The sequence below is a fragment of the Nipponia nippon genome, unplaced genomic scaffold (assembly GCF_047370975.1).
Source record: "Nipponia nippon isolate SJK-2023a ecotype South Korea unplaced genomic scaffold, ASM4737097v1 scaffold_7, whole genome shotgun sequence".
Lineage (NCBI taxonomy): Eukaryota > Metazoa > Chordata > Aves > Pelecaniformes > Threskiornithidae > Nipponia > Nipponia nippon.
Genome location: NW_028262391.1, coordinates 9,988,360 through 10,004,627, shown reverse-complemented (window position 1 = coordinate 10,004,627; position 16,268 = coordinate 9,988,360). Strand labels below are relative to the sequence as shown.

At 42.8% G+C, this 16,268-nt stretch overlaps 1 protein-coding gene across 1 annotated transcript in view; it reads left to right on the top strand.

The window, feature by feature from the left end:
* The first annotated feature begins 488 nt into the window (after positions 1–488).
* The window catches only part of LOC148050794 (uncharacterized), a 37,900-nt gene continuing 22,120 nt past the window's right edge, over positions 489–16,268 (top strand). Inside the window, exon 1 of the mRNA XM_087740747.1 lies at positions 489–666. Within this exon, the coding sequence (XP_087596873.1) occupies positions 633–666 (34 nt within the window). The 5' untranslated portion in view covers positions 489–632. The remainder of the gene's footprint in view (positions 667–16,268) is intronic.

Below are 16,268 nucleotides of genomic sequence, written 5' to 3'. Positions count from 1 at the left end.
TTTGCTTGTGATGAAGTAAGAATTTGCCATCTCCTGAAGGTGGGAAAAAACAAACAAAAAACCCCTCACCAAAACAAACAAACAAAACCCGCAACCCTCCACCCAAACAAGCAAACAGATATGTCTGGGTAAAAGAAACAAGGCATGGTTGTTTATTTCTAAGCTACAGATGAGAGTATGTTTCTGAATTATATTATGTTTTATTTCCCAATTACAATTAAATTAAAATTTTAAAAGTGGAATGCTTTAAAGTCACGTATGCTAGCTTTTCAGGTCTCAACTGCAGCCTTTCTTCTGCACAGCTGATAGGTTTTGCTCTCCATTTGTCAGCATTTTAATTAGCCAGAGAACTTCATTATTTTCAGCTGTTAGAAGGGTGAGTCACACTGTGCCTAATGGTTTGCACGCAAACCTACAGGGATTATTTAAAGGTAAGCATAGGTTCAGACCTTTTGTTTGGCAAGGGCCAGTGTTGTTCTGTGCTCTGTTCAATTAAATAGTTTTGAAGCTTATAATTGAAGACCAGTGGTAGCAGGACTTCTTATGAAGTTGTACAAATGTAGGAGTTCTTATATGGGTATTTTGAAGTCAAGGTCAATACTAGAAAATTAGAGGTTTTTCTGGGTTGAAATATGGCGAGGAGGGAAGAGATTACCTTTTCTACAGGTAAGAAAGCCTGAGCACTATACCAGAATATATTTGTTGATTGTTTGGAAAGCAAGAATGCTTTTAGCTTTATTATTTTTTATTTATTATTTTACTTGCTGAACTTGCCATGGTGGGTTGCATAAAATCCAAAGTATGCTTTCCTGTGTAAGTTTAACTTCCATTAGAAGGCTTTTTTTCTGTTATAGCTATACCAGCAAAGAGTTAGTAAATGTTTGGGACTGAGTATGCTAAATGAAGTCATATTGGTGTTTGTCTTGTGGAGAACTTGCATCAATAAGCTGATGAAGAAGGTGGGGGGAATGCTCGCTTCATGTGACTTTTTAAAATCTTCAACTTTAAGTAACTGAATAATTTCTATCTTGAATAGTATCTGAAAAGTCATTTGGGAGGAGAAAACAGTGTGAAAGTGTGATATGGATTAAAAAAGTGAAAAGTGGAGACTTTAAACTTAATTTTCTCCATTTGTATGTTCAGCAGAGTGCGTCTCAATCGTTTTCAAGTATAAAATGCCTAATAAAAAATACTTTAAAAAAACTTTAATTCTCATAATAAGGTCACGAGGTTATAGCTAGATAATGATCTCTGTGTGTCTCTTCTGCTACTTTCGTCTTAATAATATTGTCCTGTGGCTTCTTTAATGGTACACAGTGACTGTTGTGTAGCTGTTGTTTTTCTGAGGCTCTTGTAATGGCTCTCTCCTATGGCAAAATTAAATGAGAAATGACTGGCCTGCTTTGAACTCTGCTTTGAATCTGTTGTAGTTCAACATTTAAATAATGCTAAAGCTATGTTGTTGTTTATTAGATTTAACATGTTTATCTTGTGTTCTGGTTTAAAATGGATCACCACAGGGAAAATCAAGGTCTCTTCCAAACACGACTTTACAAACATCTCAAGATGAGATTTCTGAAGTCTGTGTTGTTTACTTATGCTCTAGCATTGAATAATACTGTGCAGTTTCTTTTTCTGTGTCCTACAAAATAGTTGTCCAGATTGTGTTTGATCTAGTACTTGTACAGAAAAGTATACAAACTATTATACAAACAAAACATAACTCTGCAATTAAAAAAATTGATGTTTTCATTTTTAACTGTAATGGTAGAAACATCTGAAGTCTGATAAAGTGTTTAAATAAGTTCAGTGTAACGCTGGGCCACAATTCAAGTATCTTATATCTCGAGGAGAGGTGACCTTGATAGTACGTGAGGTGGGATGTACAGGAGCATGCACGACTGAACTTGCGTTAATGCTGATGAGGTAATCTGTATAATTCCCAATAAATTCAGTAAAGGTGATGGTTAAAAGTTTCTGCTTCTTGTATCATGCTATTGACTTGCTGATTAAAACGAAAGGTGGGAATTTTGAATTATGTGACTAAAGGTGTTTCAAGAAAATTTTGAGCTTTATTTCAGTGGGGTGGCTCTGAGCTACGGATCTGTTGGCAAGTGCGTAGATCTAGGTTCCTTGGGCCCAGAAGTTCATAAGAACTTGTTTTTATCACTAGAGTGAATTCTGCACCAGTTCCACGAATCTAGAGTCCAATCTGATACATCCAAAGAAGTTTATAGACTTATACTTGTAATAGCATTTATTTACCCAGGGAATACTTTTTTGATGGCTGCCATTACTTTGTCTAAACCAGGTGTGAAATGGGGTTTTGTCCATCGGTGGGCTGTTAGCTTTAACTTTTCTTGTGTGAGCTGGCTCCATCAGTGCTGACTTCTGTGGATGTTTGTTGGGGTAAGGGGGAACTGCGGGGGAAATGCCATCATTACGCCAGCTCTTCTGGAATAGCTTGCTGATCTTGAGCTTAATGAATGAGATTGGGCACCCTTCAGCAGTGCTAGGTGGAACAAAACATTTTTGTATTGGCATATACATAAGGCAAGAACAGACTGGTGGAGGACAGAGCGTTTCCTTGCTGGTTTCCTAAGTGACTGCTATTACATTTCATTTGTTTTGGAAATGTGCTGTGTATTTCAGACTTAACCGTATGTTTCTCTTGGTTTGTGTCAGAACTGTAAGTCAGTTCGAATGACCTTTCCATTACTAAATGTAATATACTCTCCAAGGATGAATGTTGAGAACTATTCCAAAACACAGTTTTCTTCCATAAAAACCTCTTATAGAATATCAGACTGCTGTGCTAAAAGTCAAGAAATCTGATGCTTTCATACAGATCAAAATACAATAAACCTAAATTTATTTATCCTACACCTTACTCCCATTTCTTGTCTCCCTGTTGCTGTCGGCATAACCCTTAACGCAAATTCCCGTCCTTTCGGGGAGCAGCAGGGAAGGTGCAGTGTGCCAGGACAGGCCCTGGTGCCGCACCGCTGCCGGGAGCGCTGTGGCAGCTCCTCGGTGCCGGCACTGGCACCGCGGGGCAGAGGTGGGTGCGGGAGGGCAGGGGGAAGCACAGCTCTCCTCGCCTGCAGCCCCTGCCCAGCCGCTGGGGAGCGTTGCTGCAGGTGAGGCGTCTCGGGCTGGGTGGCGTTTCTGCGGGCAGGACGTGCCGCAGGGTCCACCGGGATGCCTGGGGCAAGCAGGGATCTCTGGTGAGGAGCCAGGCTCTGAGCTTCAGGATCCCTTGCATTCAGCCCAGCATAAACTGGTTTTATTTATTAGTTTTCTATTAGGGATGTGGAATAGAGAGAGCATTTGGAAGCAACTTGACAGCTGCTAAAATAAATGTACTTTTCTGTTTATTCCTTGGCTTGCATTCTAAAATTAAATGGTGATGCATTAAGAATCTAAAACTTAGTCTGTCTTACTAAGTCTTTAATTGAATACGGTTCAAAAACAAAAGCATGACCTCCTTTTTTTTGTTGCACTAGGAAGAAATAATGACTTTAAAGAGGCTGGCTATATTTAACACTGTATATGAATCTGAACTGTCTAAATATATGTGATTTTACTTTACTGAAAAAAAAAAAATTAAGTCTGTCAGTCAGTAGCTAAATTGTATTCACTAACCTGACACAGACAAATTCCAGATGATCAATGTGGCACTTTTTTAAAAGGCATATCTTCATTCATAATGCAGCCTATAAACCATAAGCTTACTGGGTAGACATTAAATATTTTGTTTTTCCATTTCACATTGTGACTGTTGTGTATCTCGCAAGAGTAACCACTGCTAAGGAACCCTTCATTTTGGGAGCTGGTTTCACTGGTGGAGCAAGGAAGGGCAGGACCTGGGTGTGAAGGCAGGGCATCTGGTTGGGGATGGGCAGTGGGGAAGGGCCTGGGATGGAAACTTACAGGAGAGAGTAAGGGGGTTTCTCCACCCTCTGTGCATCTTTCAGTGGTGTGTAGAAGCTTTTTTTGACATAGGGAGGAAGGGATTGAGTTTTGTGTTAGAAAAGCTGTGAAGATGATGGAGGGTGAAGGAAGAACTAGGCAAAACTGTGCCTCAAGAGCAGGAGGTGGAAGCAGAACAAATAGCAAACAAAAAGTGCAGTAGCAGCAGGATACCATACTTGCTCGGTCGCTGTTTTAACATTCCCAGAAATGTTGAAATGGATGTTCCTGAGGTTGGCTCCCTCTTGTCTGTGTTCAGGGCTCCTCAGTCCCGAGCTCTGGCGTGTTCAAAGGCCCGCCTGCCTCTCCTGCAGGGAAGCAGCACTGGCGGCCAAACCACTGCTTCCTCTGCTGCGGTGCGGGCCGCGGCAGGCTGGAGGGGATCCGTGGGCTCTGCAGCTCGCCTCGCTGCAGAAGGGCTAGCCAGAGCGTGGGGCCAGCAAGCAGGTGAGGGCAGGACCATGGCATGTACTGTGCATTTCAATGCTGCCACCGGCAAACTTGCCGTATTGTGCTTTTGTGATAAGGCTAGCTACTGAATATATGTCTGCATTACAAATTGCATGTGCTTGTAAAGGCTTTTAAATGGCATTTTCAGGAATTCAAATTTTAAAATCTATTAATTTTCTAAAGGTTTTGTTCCTCTTTGCCATATATAATTGCGCATATTTCTCAGCCCTGAGAAACAAAGGATGTAAGATTAGTTAATATGTGAACAGAGGGATAAGTTTTATACATGCAAGGGTCTGCTTCATAGAATTATAGAATTGTTTAGGTTGGAAAAGACTTTTAAGATCATCAGGTTCAACCATTAACTTAGCACTGCCAAATCCACCACTAAACGATGTCCTCAAGCACCGCGTCTACCCATCTTTTAAATACCTCCAGGGATGGGGACTCAACCACTTCCCTGGGCAGCCTGTGCCAGTGCCTGACAACCCTTTCAGTGAAGAAGTTTTTCGTAATATCCAACCTAAACCTTCCCTGGCGCAGCTTGAGGCCATTTCCTCTCATCCTATCACTTGTTACTAGGGAGAAGAGAGCAACCCCACCTCCCTACAACCTTCTCTGAGGCAGTTGTAGAGAGCAATATGGTCTCCCTTCAGCCTCCTCTTCTCCAGGCTAAACAACCCCAGCTCCCTCAGCCACTCCTCACAAGACTTGTGCTCCAGACCCTTCACCAGCTTCGTTGCCCTCCTCTGGACACGCTCCAGCACCTCGATGTCCTTCTTGTAGTGAGGGGCCCAAAACTGAACACAGTACTCAAGGTGCGGCCTCACCAGTGCCGAGTACAGGGGCACTGTCACCTCCCTGGTCCTGCTGGCCACACTATTCCTGATACAAGCCAGGATGCTATTGGCCTTCTTGGCCACCTGGGCACACTGCTGGCTCGTATTCAGCTGGCTGTCAACCAGCACCCCCAGGTCCTTTTCTGCCAGGCAGCTTTCCAGCCAGAAGCCTGTGGCGTTGCATGGGGTTGTTGTGACCCAAGTGCAGGACCCAGCACTGAGCCTTGTTGAACCTCATCCAGTTGCCCTTGGCCCATCGATCCAGCCTGTCCAGGTCCCTCTGCAGGGCCTTCCTACCCTCCAGCAGATCAACACTCCCCCTGAGTTGGTGTTGTCTGCAAACTTACTGAGGGTGCACTCAATCCCTTCATCCAGATGACTGATAAGGTATTAAACAGAACTGGCCCCAGTACTGAGCCCTGGGGAACACCACTTGTGACTGGCTGCCAACTGGATTTAACTCCATTCACCACAACTCTTTGGGCCTGGCCATCTAGCCAGTTTCCTACCCAGTGAACAGTATGCCCATCCAAGCCATGAGCAGCCAGTTTTTTCAGGAGAATGCTGTGGGAAATGGTGTCAAAGGCTTTACTAAAGTCCAAGTGGACAAGATCCACAGCCTTTCCCTCATCCACTAAGCGGGTCACCTTGTCATATGAGGAGGTCAGGTTAGTCAAGCAGGACCTGCCTTCCATAAACCCATGTTGACTGGTCCTGATCCCCTGGTTGTCCCATACATGCTGCATGATGGCACTTGGGATGATCTGCTCCATAACCTTCCCCAGCACTGAGGTCAGGCTGGCAGGCCTGTAGTTCCTTGGATCCTCCTTCCAGCCCTTCTTGTAGACGGGAGTCACATTTGCTAACCTCCTGTCAACTGGGACCTCCCTTGTTAGCCAGGACTGCTGATAAATGATTGAAAGCACTCACATGGCAAGAAGGTTCCCAGTGTGTGATAGGTCAGCGTGGTTCTTCAGATGCGTGTGGTGTGTGGAGGGGATGAGGAAGACACCCACACATCTGGGCTTTGCCAAGAGTCTGGCCAAAACAGCACAACTGCTGTCCCAGTGTCTGCAGGCAACAGGAGGAGTTAGTAAATGCCTGGTAACCCTTTGCTTTGTACTGCTTTAGCTATAGACACAACAGAGACTTTAAGCACTGTGTAGGGAAAAAAAAATTATAAATTGCACTTTGTCCTGTTCCAGTGGCAGTCAACAGTAAAGTCAGTATGAGTAGCAATGCATGTATTTTACTTCCAAATGAATAGCACTTTGCTCTACTATTGTCCTTTATTCCCTTCCCTAGTAAACCTTTCATAAAGGGTGAACGTAGTTTTTAATTACTGTTTTCTTTTGGTTTTTAGCATTCTGTGGCTAAACCTGTTTTTTTAAAAGAAAAAAAAAGAAATTGGATTATAAGTGCTATAGACTCCGTCTAGATTAAGGAATCTTACAATGTTTAAAATTATTTTAGCACCTTATCTTAAATCTGATCAGTAGCTTGCGTTTCTGAAACAAGCTATACTAGGCTTTGCCATATGTCCCACTCGGTAGTTCAGTGCTGATGCCAGCCACTGAGTGACTTTATTTTGATTGAGTAGGAAAGGTTACTTACTGGTGTCATCATGAGGAGGCCTTTGTTCAAGGAGGGTGTGTGGGCTTCTCATTTCTATAAGAACTTCCCCGCATATCTTAGGCTTTCTGTCTGCTCCTGAAGATGAAGCAGTGCCCATTTAGTGGCGCCTCGGTGGTGGCTGCCAGGTTGCAGGGGCAGTGTCCCCGGCACTACTGCTAGCAGGAGCTGTCTGCTACAGCCCAGACCCCACCCCAGTGGCCATGGGGCCCCTGTGTTCACCACCAAATGCTTGGCAGTAATTGCTGCCAGCCTGCTGGTGAGCAGACCTGCACTGCCCTTTGCTTTCGGTGGAGGCTTGCCTTGCCTCCCACTGGGCTGTTCTGCCACTACAAAGAGCCAGTTTCGCTCAAAAACCTGCGTCAGCGCAGTTTTGTATGAAAGAAACTCACAAGCTTTTCAATCAGCATGGTTGATTCTTGTGTGACAAGTTAGTCATTTACTGCTGGTCTCCTTTGGATCCGGCAGCAGAGCTGTTAGCTGGCTCCTGTCTTTGCTTCTGTGCTCCCATCAGCGGAGGAAGGACCATGCCAACGGCTGCTCTCGCTCTCCAGGGTCTGTGCTTCCCAACACCGGCATACAGCCTCGACTCAGGACTGCAGCCCGGATGGGCTATGGAGAGCCTAACCTCTTGGGTTTGGTTTTGTCCTGGAACAGGGAGCGGTGCGTGCTGCTGGCTCGGCAGTGTCCTGGCATGTGGTGCTCCCGGGGCCTAGGCCAGAGGCATGGAGCTGTGGCTTCACCAGGGATGGTGGGTAGGGCATCTCCAGACAGCAGCGTACGGCTGACCTGCAGTCAGGTACCCAGCGCAGGAGAAGCAGGTGCTGGCAGCGTGGCCAGTTCTCACGCTCGGATACAGGCAGTTGCATCTCTTGTGGTGGCATTTGTCCGTTGCTTCCCAAGCAAAGGCAGAGTATCAGAAAGGGCCATTTCAGCTGGCTGTAAGGAGGCATCTGTAGCTAAAATATATCGCTGCTATACAAATGACCTTTTACTTAGATAATGACATTGGCAATAGCTCTGGTTTTGAATGACTGAAAGAAGTAACTGTAAATAGTTGCACCAATAAAGATTTTAATGCCTGTCTTGGGTAAAACTACAGCAGATCGTGAACACTGGCTGAAAGTTTTCTATTAAAAGCTAGTAACTCTATTAAAAGCTAGTAAATATGTTCTCTTTCCACAACAGTAAGCTTAATACTGTAACTTTGAAGAAAATTGTTGAATCAAGCTGAAAGGAATGTGCCCTTAATTCTTTCAGCAGTTTTTAAGCCGCATGCTCAACAGCTCTGTTCAGAAACCCGAGCAATGTTTTTCTTATTTCTGCAACAACATTCACCTCTTATTTTCATGCTTTCCAGCATTTTTCTTGCTATGAAGAGAAAATGCCTTTTTTTTCCCCTCAATCCTGTCTTAGGGCTGATGGTACTTGGATAATATACGTGAACAAATTATTTCCAAAGCAAGCTTAGCTCTCTGTAACATGATATAACATGGGCTTGTATTGTAGTTATAAGCTGGAAACCTGTGGCCATAAACTGGTCTTCATCAAAAGGCCCAGATGCTGCTGCTTTGTCATGCTGAGCTATTCCTCTGTCAACCCAAAGCCAACATTAATTTCTGAAATGAAACAGTCATCTCTGGCTGAAGTTTAAACATTTTCCAGCTTACTTATAGAGTCTTGTTTATGTTCAGAGCTCTTGGAAAAAACAAATCTGTAAATACCAGATTTGCTTCAAATAAGTATTACATCTAGTCACAGAAGATTTTCATCTTAATTTGTGAACATTTTGCACATTTTTTTCTTCATTTCATAACAGAGAATAAAGGCACTAGTTACACAGTGGAAATGGTGAGTATGTAGTTTTAAAGCAGCTTCACTTCACTATTCCTCTTTTCTCCGTGCTTTGACTTGCGTTTGCACACAGGGTGGTATACAGTGGTGTACTTGTAGCAGCCTCTAAGTAATACTTACCTTTCTCAGCTGCTCTAAGGGACATGGCCTCTGTTTAAAGGAGAAAAAAGGCAAGTTATCCACTCAGTGTTGAAAGCAGAGGATAGATGGAATAACCCAAGACTGTACTGGGCAAAAATCATCCATTTTCCAGCATTTGAACTAAAGCAGTCTTTCCTTTTCTTGAAAATACTTTCAGAATTCTTTTTTTCCACTGAAAGGAAAGAATGAAAAAGAAGACAACTTGGCTTTTTTTCTTTTTTTATAAGACTTGGTTCATTTCTGAATCCTTAAAAAACAAAACAAAACAAAAACCCAAACACCCCATCCTGGAAAAACATTTTCTGACATTGAGATTAGCCAAGACCAGAGAGTCACTGTTTGGAAGGACTTAGATGTAAATTCACATGCTCTTGGCTTCTGGCTTGTTTTATCTACTGTGTATTTAGCAGATAACCTTTGGCTTTGCTCTGTTTTTGTTTACAATGTGAAGTCCAAAGTGACTTCACTAGAAGGATATTAGCCAGTTGTGAGAGCAAAATCATGCATGTTGGGCAAAACTGGCAACTTCTGTGCCCCATTCATCCTGTGATGGCATTAAGTGTAACTAAAAATAACATTTTATTCTGATTTGGTTCTTGTGTTAATCCCAGAGTAGTATCAAGCATCTGAGTTTCTTTCACTGGGAGCTGCAGTGTTCACGTTGGGTCCCAGGGCAGAAGGAGCATGCTGTGGACTGTCTGTAGCGTGCCACTGCTCAAACAGTGAGGACGTCGGAGACAAGGTGGTGAAGCTGCTGTGGACGCCAGCCCTTGTAAGAGTTCATCCCGCAGTCTCGAACTGCCCTGAGAAAGCTGCTGCAGTCACAGGTGGGCTTTGACCTTGGAGTGCCAGCCCTGAGGCGACGGTGGGTGCCTTCTGCTGAAACCTTCAGCCGCTTTCCTGCGGCTGTGCTCGCTTGTGCTGGCTGGACATTTGGACATCCAACCAGTGTCTTACCAGGAAAATCACTGGGCTTCTGGTGCTGCTTTTTAAGCAGTGGAAAAATGCCTCTCAGGGAAAGTAAATGGAGCAATGCCTAGAGCTGCCTAGAGAGAGGAACCTTGTTCTGCAGTCCCAGTCTATGAGAACAATCTTCTTTTTAATTTTTTTAATTTTTTTGTGGGGGTGGGGTGAGAAGGTCTGAGCCCAGAAGGGCAGCAGCAGCTTTTCTTTTTAAAGGAAAACTGAAGAGAATGTTCAGAAAACTTGAAAAGCAAGTTACATGTATGGAGATGCTACCTAGGAGAGGGTTAAATGATTGCAGAACAGAAGGTGAAAGTCTGCAGTCTCTGCAATTGCATGTATGTGTGCATAAACACTTCCTGGCTTTCACAACTTTGAGCTCTGCTTACTTTGATATTCTTGAAGCTCACAAGATTATCTCACCTGGTGGTAATAAAACTAGATTGACTTAAAGGGTTTCATCACTGCATTGAGGAGTGGCACTACCAACACTTTGTTCACAACCAAAATTTTGATAATTATCTTCCAGATGCGTAAATCCAAAGTTAATAAACATTTCTGAAAGGGACTAAGGCTTTTACAGCTTGTTTCACAGTCCCGCAGGAAACCGATAGAAGGGTAAGGCCAGCGTGCTCCCAAAGCACGCTGCTGAGAGCACCCACTGTGGTGTGAATTCACCTATTTCCTCATAGCTGGTCTGCCTGGATCTCTCTGGTCTGGGCACTTGTGGGTAACCATGCCTCGCTGGTCAGAGGGGAAGAGGCAGCCACGTGCTTGAGCAAGTAACAAGCTGCCCTTCATGTACGTCACTGCGTACGGTTAGCCCCTGGCAGGAAGACTGAGTCGGCTTTATCTGCAGCTGCATTTTGGTAACACCTCAAACGGAGATTTGGTTTCATAGCAGATAAGGTTCTTGCTGCATTTTTGGCAGGAGGATTCTACTGCCAACACTTCAGCGTGGCACAGATTTTTATCAAAACTTTTCTTTTGTGGAATATTTGGATGTCGTGATAAAAACGGTTCTCAAATTCATGTAATCTTTTCATGACTTCTTCACTGAGAAATGGTCAAAAATTTGCTCAGTTTAAAACAAAACACTTGAATGCAATTGTTTGTTCAACCCAACCCAAATTTTTTCCTACTCTCGCATATTGAAAATTGTGGAGAGCTGCGATAATCTGTGATTTGACTAGCATTCGTACCAAGCTCCATAAAGCTCTGATTGCCTCCAAGGGAGGCAAGAGGGAATGCATCTATTCCTACACAGGCTGTTCTGACCCAAGAGATGCACTCTGCTTGTTCTTGCCCATCTCTACTATAAAAAGAATAAGGAACATCTGGCAGAGAGGCCAAACAGATCAAATATCTTAAATGCAGATGCTTTGGAAAGTAGTGTAAAAATATGGAGCTTATTATGTTTTCTTTATTATTGAAACATATTACACTTCCCTTTACACCGAGCCTCTTCTCTACCAGATATTATTTTATGGATGGTCTTTTGTTGGCTTTTCCCTTTCCCCTCACAATTTTGGATCGAGACTTCTAAAATGAAGAGTGCCATACTGCTTCCTCTGCTCTTTCTGAAGACTTTTCCCTTGTGAATATGTATAGAAAATACCTGGTTGGTTTTGTATGAGCTGGATTTAATTTCTAGGTCATAATAAGTAAGGATGAGGAACCAAATTCTGATCCGGTGATGACATAGGTAAACTCCCACTGGTTTCCAAGGATTCAGAGTTGGCTGTAGAGGACTGAATTTTGCAAATCCAAGTACCTCTGACAAACACATTTGGCTCACTTTCTGCCAGCACTCTTCCCTGCCCCCCCCCCCCCCCCAGTTCAGATATTTATGTGAGTGCTCTCTGTCTTGAGAGACTGAAAGTTTCTGGATATATTTGAAGGTATGAATGATATTAAATATATCCAGCAAATGCCATCAACCTCACTCAGCTGGAGGAGCCTTATAAAGATCTCATACCCTTACCTCAGCCAGCTCTGCTCCTCTGTTTTCTCCTGACTGAGGGAGGATGCAGGCTTAGTGTGCAAGGTCCCCATAGCTGCTGCCTTCACAGCACGGCTTTCTGTAGCCTTCACAGCCCTGTGCAAGGGCTCACCACCACTTGGTGCTTGGGGTGCCACAGGTGAAGCTGAAATAGCATCTAATTTTTCCATGGCACTTAAATTTGTGGTGGGTAGAAATGTTCTGAGATGAAACCCTGTGTTATTTCCTATGAATAAATGATTTTTGAAGGAAGAGAAGTACTTTACAGACACGTGCCACTAATACGCAGATGTAAAAAAATGTTTGGAGCCAGTACCTGCCCTGAAGATCTTGCAGTGCAAATATTGAACAAGGGTTGTTTATCTTTATATTGAGGTAAGCAGAATGTGTGTGCAACAGTTTTAACAATTGTATTCTGTATATTGAAATGACAGTAAAATATACCCTCATGGTTCTAAGGGAACAGTAACCTCAGGAAAACTTGCTTCCAGCAGCTGGAGCATAGGAGTGATGCAAGGTGGAAAAACATAAAAACCCCTACAAGGTGTTTTTGCTCATTAGGTGCTGAGAAACCTGTTGCGTTTGATTCTGGCGAAGTATTGTGTCTCAGTGTCTGTCACTCACCGTGCTAGATAGAAATTTTGTGCTTGCAAAACCATAGCACTGATCCCTGAGTCTTGCTTGCTTTACGCAGGCTGAAGGGGCGCAACTTAATTGCACACTTGTTACAAAAATGATTCAGCTACTTTCACAAATGAGTGTATGGGCAGTATTTCCATGCTGTAGGGTGTAACACTGAGACAAAATTTATAGGACAGATATTTGGCCTGGGCATATTGTACACTAGAGGACTCAGTTACATTTGTTTTTGTAAGCAACACAACAAGGTAGTTCTGAATTCATTGATGCACCCTAAGTCATGGGGTTTTGGACGAAATATTAAAAACTGTTGTGCAGGGTATATCACAAAACTGATGTCAATTTAGTGGTCCTAGACATTAAAGGAAAATGTAAGCAGGACATTGACTCCTTCAAGTGTTTGCTTCAGAAACTTCAGACTAATCAAAAAAATCAAGACCTTAATGAAAAAATATATAAAGTGACTTTGCTATTTTTCTAATAAATCACTGTAGGTAAGAGACAGCTCTATAACAGGGAGGCTGAAGCGGTGTGATTTATTGGCTCAGCTAAACAAGTACACGTGGAGCCCAGGTCTGTGGCTGAAAACTTCAAAGCAAGCTATGTTGTGGGGAAGGAACTCAGCAGGCAAGGCTCCCTGTAGGCCTGTTACCAAATGAGTAATGCAGCTGTAAATTACAGACAGATAGGTTGTCAAGCAAGCCTTACAGTGAAAATCTGAGTGAGAAATTTTTATTGACGCATAAAAGGGATTTTTAAACAACTTTCAAGGTCACTAGTATTTAAAATCATATCACTGTTATTAGCAATATAGTTATAAAAAGGTGAAATAAGTTGTAATAGAGTGTAGAAATTTAGCATTTTAAAAGGATCTGGCTTCAAGCGAGACTTGTGTTTTCTTTGAGAACGACACTCGTTCTTCTGCGTAAAAATCACTGCTCTGCAGGATGGATCCCAATGTGCCATGAAAATGTCATTGGCTTTGTTCCAGTGAAGCTCAGCCTTCCCACAGTTTGATTTCTTTTTCTGTGCAGTGCCTAAAGGTGGGTGACACATTTAACCAGCTCAGCAGAACTGCTGGATACATGACACTTTGTTTCGTTAAGCAGAATCAGATTCAGCTTTCTTTCAAAACCTGACTGTCTTACACCATGTTTTGCTCAAGTAGGAAACCACGTTTGATATGCAGAGTTGATGAGTTTGAGAATAGTTGGTAAGGAACTGTTTGAATGTGCAAATATCTGATTTCGTGTGCAACTACCAGAATAGTATCCCAAATCAGATAAGCAAGTACAAAGATTTTTGCACTGAAAGTTTCACAAATCTGTTCCTTCAAATAATGTGTGTTCGGTAGCTCTGAACAGGACTGTGGGATGCCTGTACAGAGGGAACGTTTTAGCTTCATTTCCTTTCTGAACTGGCTTGACAAGTGAATGTGGAAATTCCCACTGTCTTTCTGGATGTACACACTGTTCTTCATTATTTTTCTATTCGCCGATATTACGAGCTGTAGTTTGGTGTTAAAACTGAAATACTGCACAGAAGCAACAGTCAGCAGGGAATTCAGGAATGCTGAACGTAACACTTTTAAACTTGTTAAGCCATTGCACTGAGGTTTAAGACTCCTCTCATTTAGGCCTCCTCCCTTATACTTTCCTAGGCATCTAACACTATTCTGTGCTGGTTTTTCTGTAGTTTCCTTCTCTTCGCTGTAGTCCCTGTGGTAACTGCCACGTATGCAGCAGTCAGCACTTGAAATATCATATGCGAGATCTATTGCCTAAATTGCATCAGCTTATGATACAATTTTGAAACTTATACTGACTGTAAACAGTTAGAGATCAAAATATCTCCTTTACGCATGTGTGTTGAGTTCATAACACCTTAATTTACTTATCTCTGAAAGTAGCTCAGGTGATCTTAGTAATGGTTTGAATACACTGAGAGTGATGGGTGTGTATCAGAATTACTGCAGCTACTAGAAATTGGTGTCTTTTGCTATTCAACTGCTCTAATCAAACTTCAGATGGCAGCTGAGGCATGTTGTTGGTTAAGACATAGAGAAATGATATCTAAGCAAATCATAGTTGTTTTCTTTGCAAAACAGGTCAAGGTTTCATTTCCCTGCCAGTTTTGTGATAATTGGGATTTTTGTTTGTGTATGAACCGTACTCTTAAAGGTTCACCAATACACAGAAAATGTTGAAGCATTAATCGTGCGCACCAGGATCAGTCTACCTCCGTTGTGCTTTCAAAATGATTGCTAGTTGATTGCTAATGTCTATCTAGATAAATACAGGGAAAAGTACGTTCCAAGTGCATTCAGAACTAAAGAGGCCTTTAACAAACCACGAATACTACACGTCGGCTTGAGGAAAGCTGTGCTTTGTGCCAAACTGCATGGCAGGAGAGAGCAGTGGAGGGAGTAAATAGCCTTTTCCCCTTTCTTTCTAAGTTCGTGCAGTTTGGATCAATATGTCTCTTTTCCTTGGTGCTTTAATGGATTTGGTCATGTGGTAAATTCTGATAACTTGCTTCTTTCTGTGTGTCCCTAGGCCCCAGTCAGCATGGCACTGCAGTACAATCCAAGCACAATTTGTAGTATTTACATTAAACTTCCCTGGAGTTGAACATACAGTATGTAGCTGTAGCTTGGAAATAAAGCTCTTCCACAACTTTGTACTTTCACACATGGTTTATAGTTAATATATGTTAAGACTGAGATAAGATGAAGCTAAGCAAGGTTATGCACTTAAGGATGTGTCTGCACAAGGCAGTTGTGCAACCTGCCGTACTTTTGCTCGTGTGCGTCTGCTTACTGACGTTGTCCTGCAAACCAAGGGGGGTGAGCTCAAACCTGCCTGCCTTGGTGTGACGAGACACTGCAGAACGGGGCTCCAGGCAGCGGCTGTGTCGGGTGAATTACAAATAGGTGCAAATGGGGAAACTTCTAAGTGTGGCTGAAAGAAATATAGTGTCATCAGTTACAGACTAAAAACAAGGACTGTAGTAGGAATGTTTTTGGATCAAATTGTTTAAGTGTTCCTGAAAATTGTGAGTTTGACTAAAAGATCATTCACTAGATTCAAAAATATCCATCTGAGAGACGGGTAGAGAAACATAGCGTATGCCTTAAACCTCATTATATCATATTCTTCTTTTTGAAAAAAATGCTATTAAGTATAATATGTAAGTGACTTTTCTTGCTGACAAGCTAACACTTGGCGCTGCACTGCCTTCTACCCTGTAAAAGTGCTAGAACTCGGTTTGTGTTGATGTCAGTGGTAATAGACTGCTATCTTGTACCCTGTACCAGTTTCCTGAAGATAAATTGGTAGCAAAACGTGGCTCTAACCTTCCTTGTCTGCACTGAAATGACTGATGCCGTTTCAAGGGACAGCTGAAGCCGTGCTCACGCGCTGCTGCGCGTGCTGAGCGCCTGCAGCAGTGACTGTGCGAGACCAGCGTTTTAGGGAATGGACGACTTGAACGTTAGTGGTAGGGAGACTTGTGTTTTTTCTGCTGTGTCTGGATCTCTCAAGACTTGGTGAACTGTTTAATCAAAAACTATCCAAAACTTATCTATAGGAAAGGTGGTAATTCTTTATTTTCCTGTTAAAGTCCTTATTTCCCTGTTAAATCTTTAGGAGCACTCTGTGTGAAGTCATTCTTGCCTTAATTATTCTAAGTGTACAGATCAGAAATGATGCAGTTTCTACTGAAATCATGGCTGCACAGCCTGTTCTATTACTTCAGTATTGCACGTCTAGTTATGC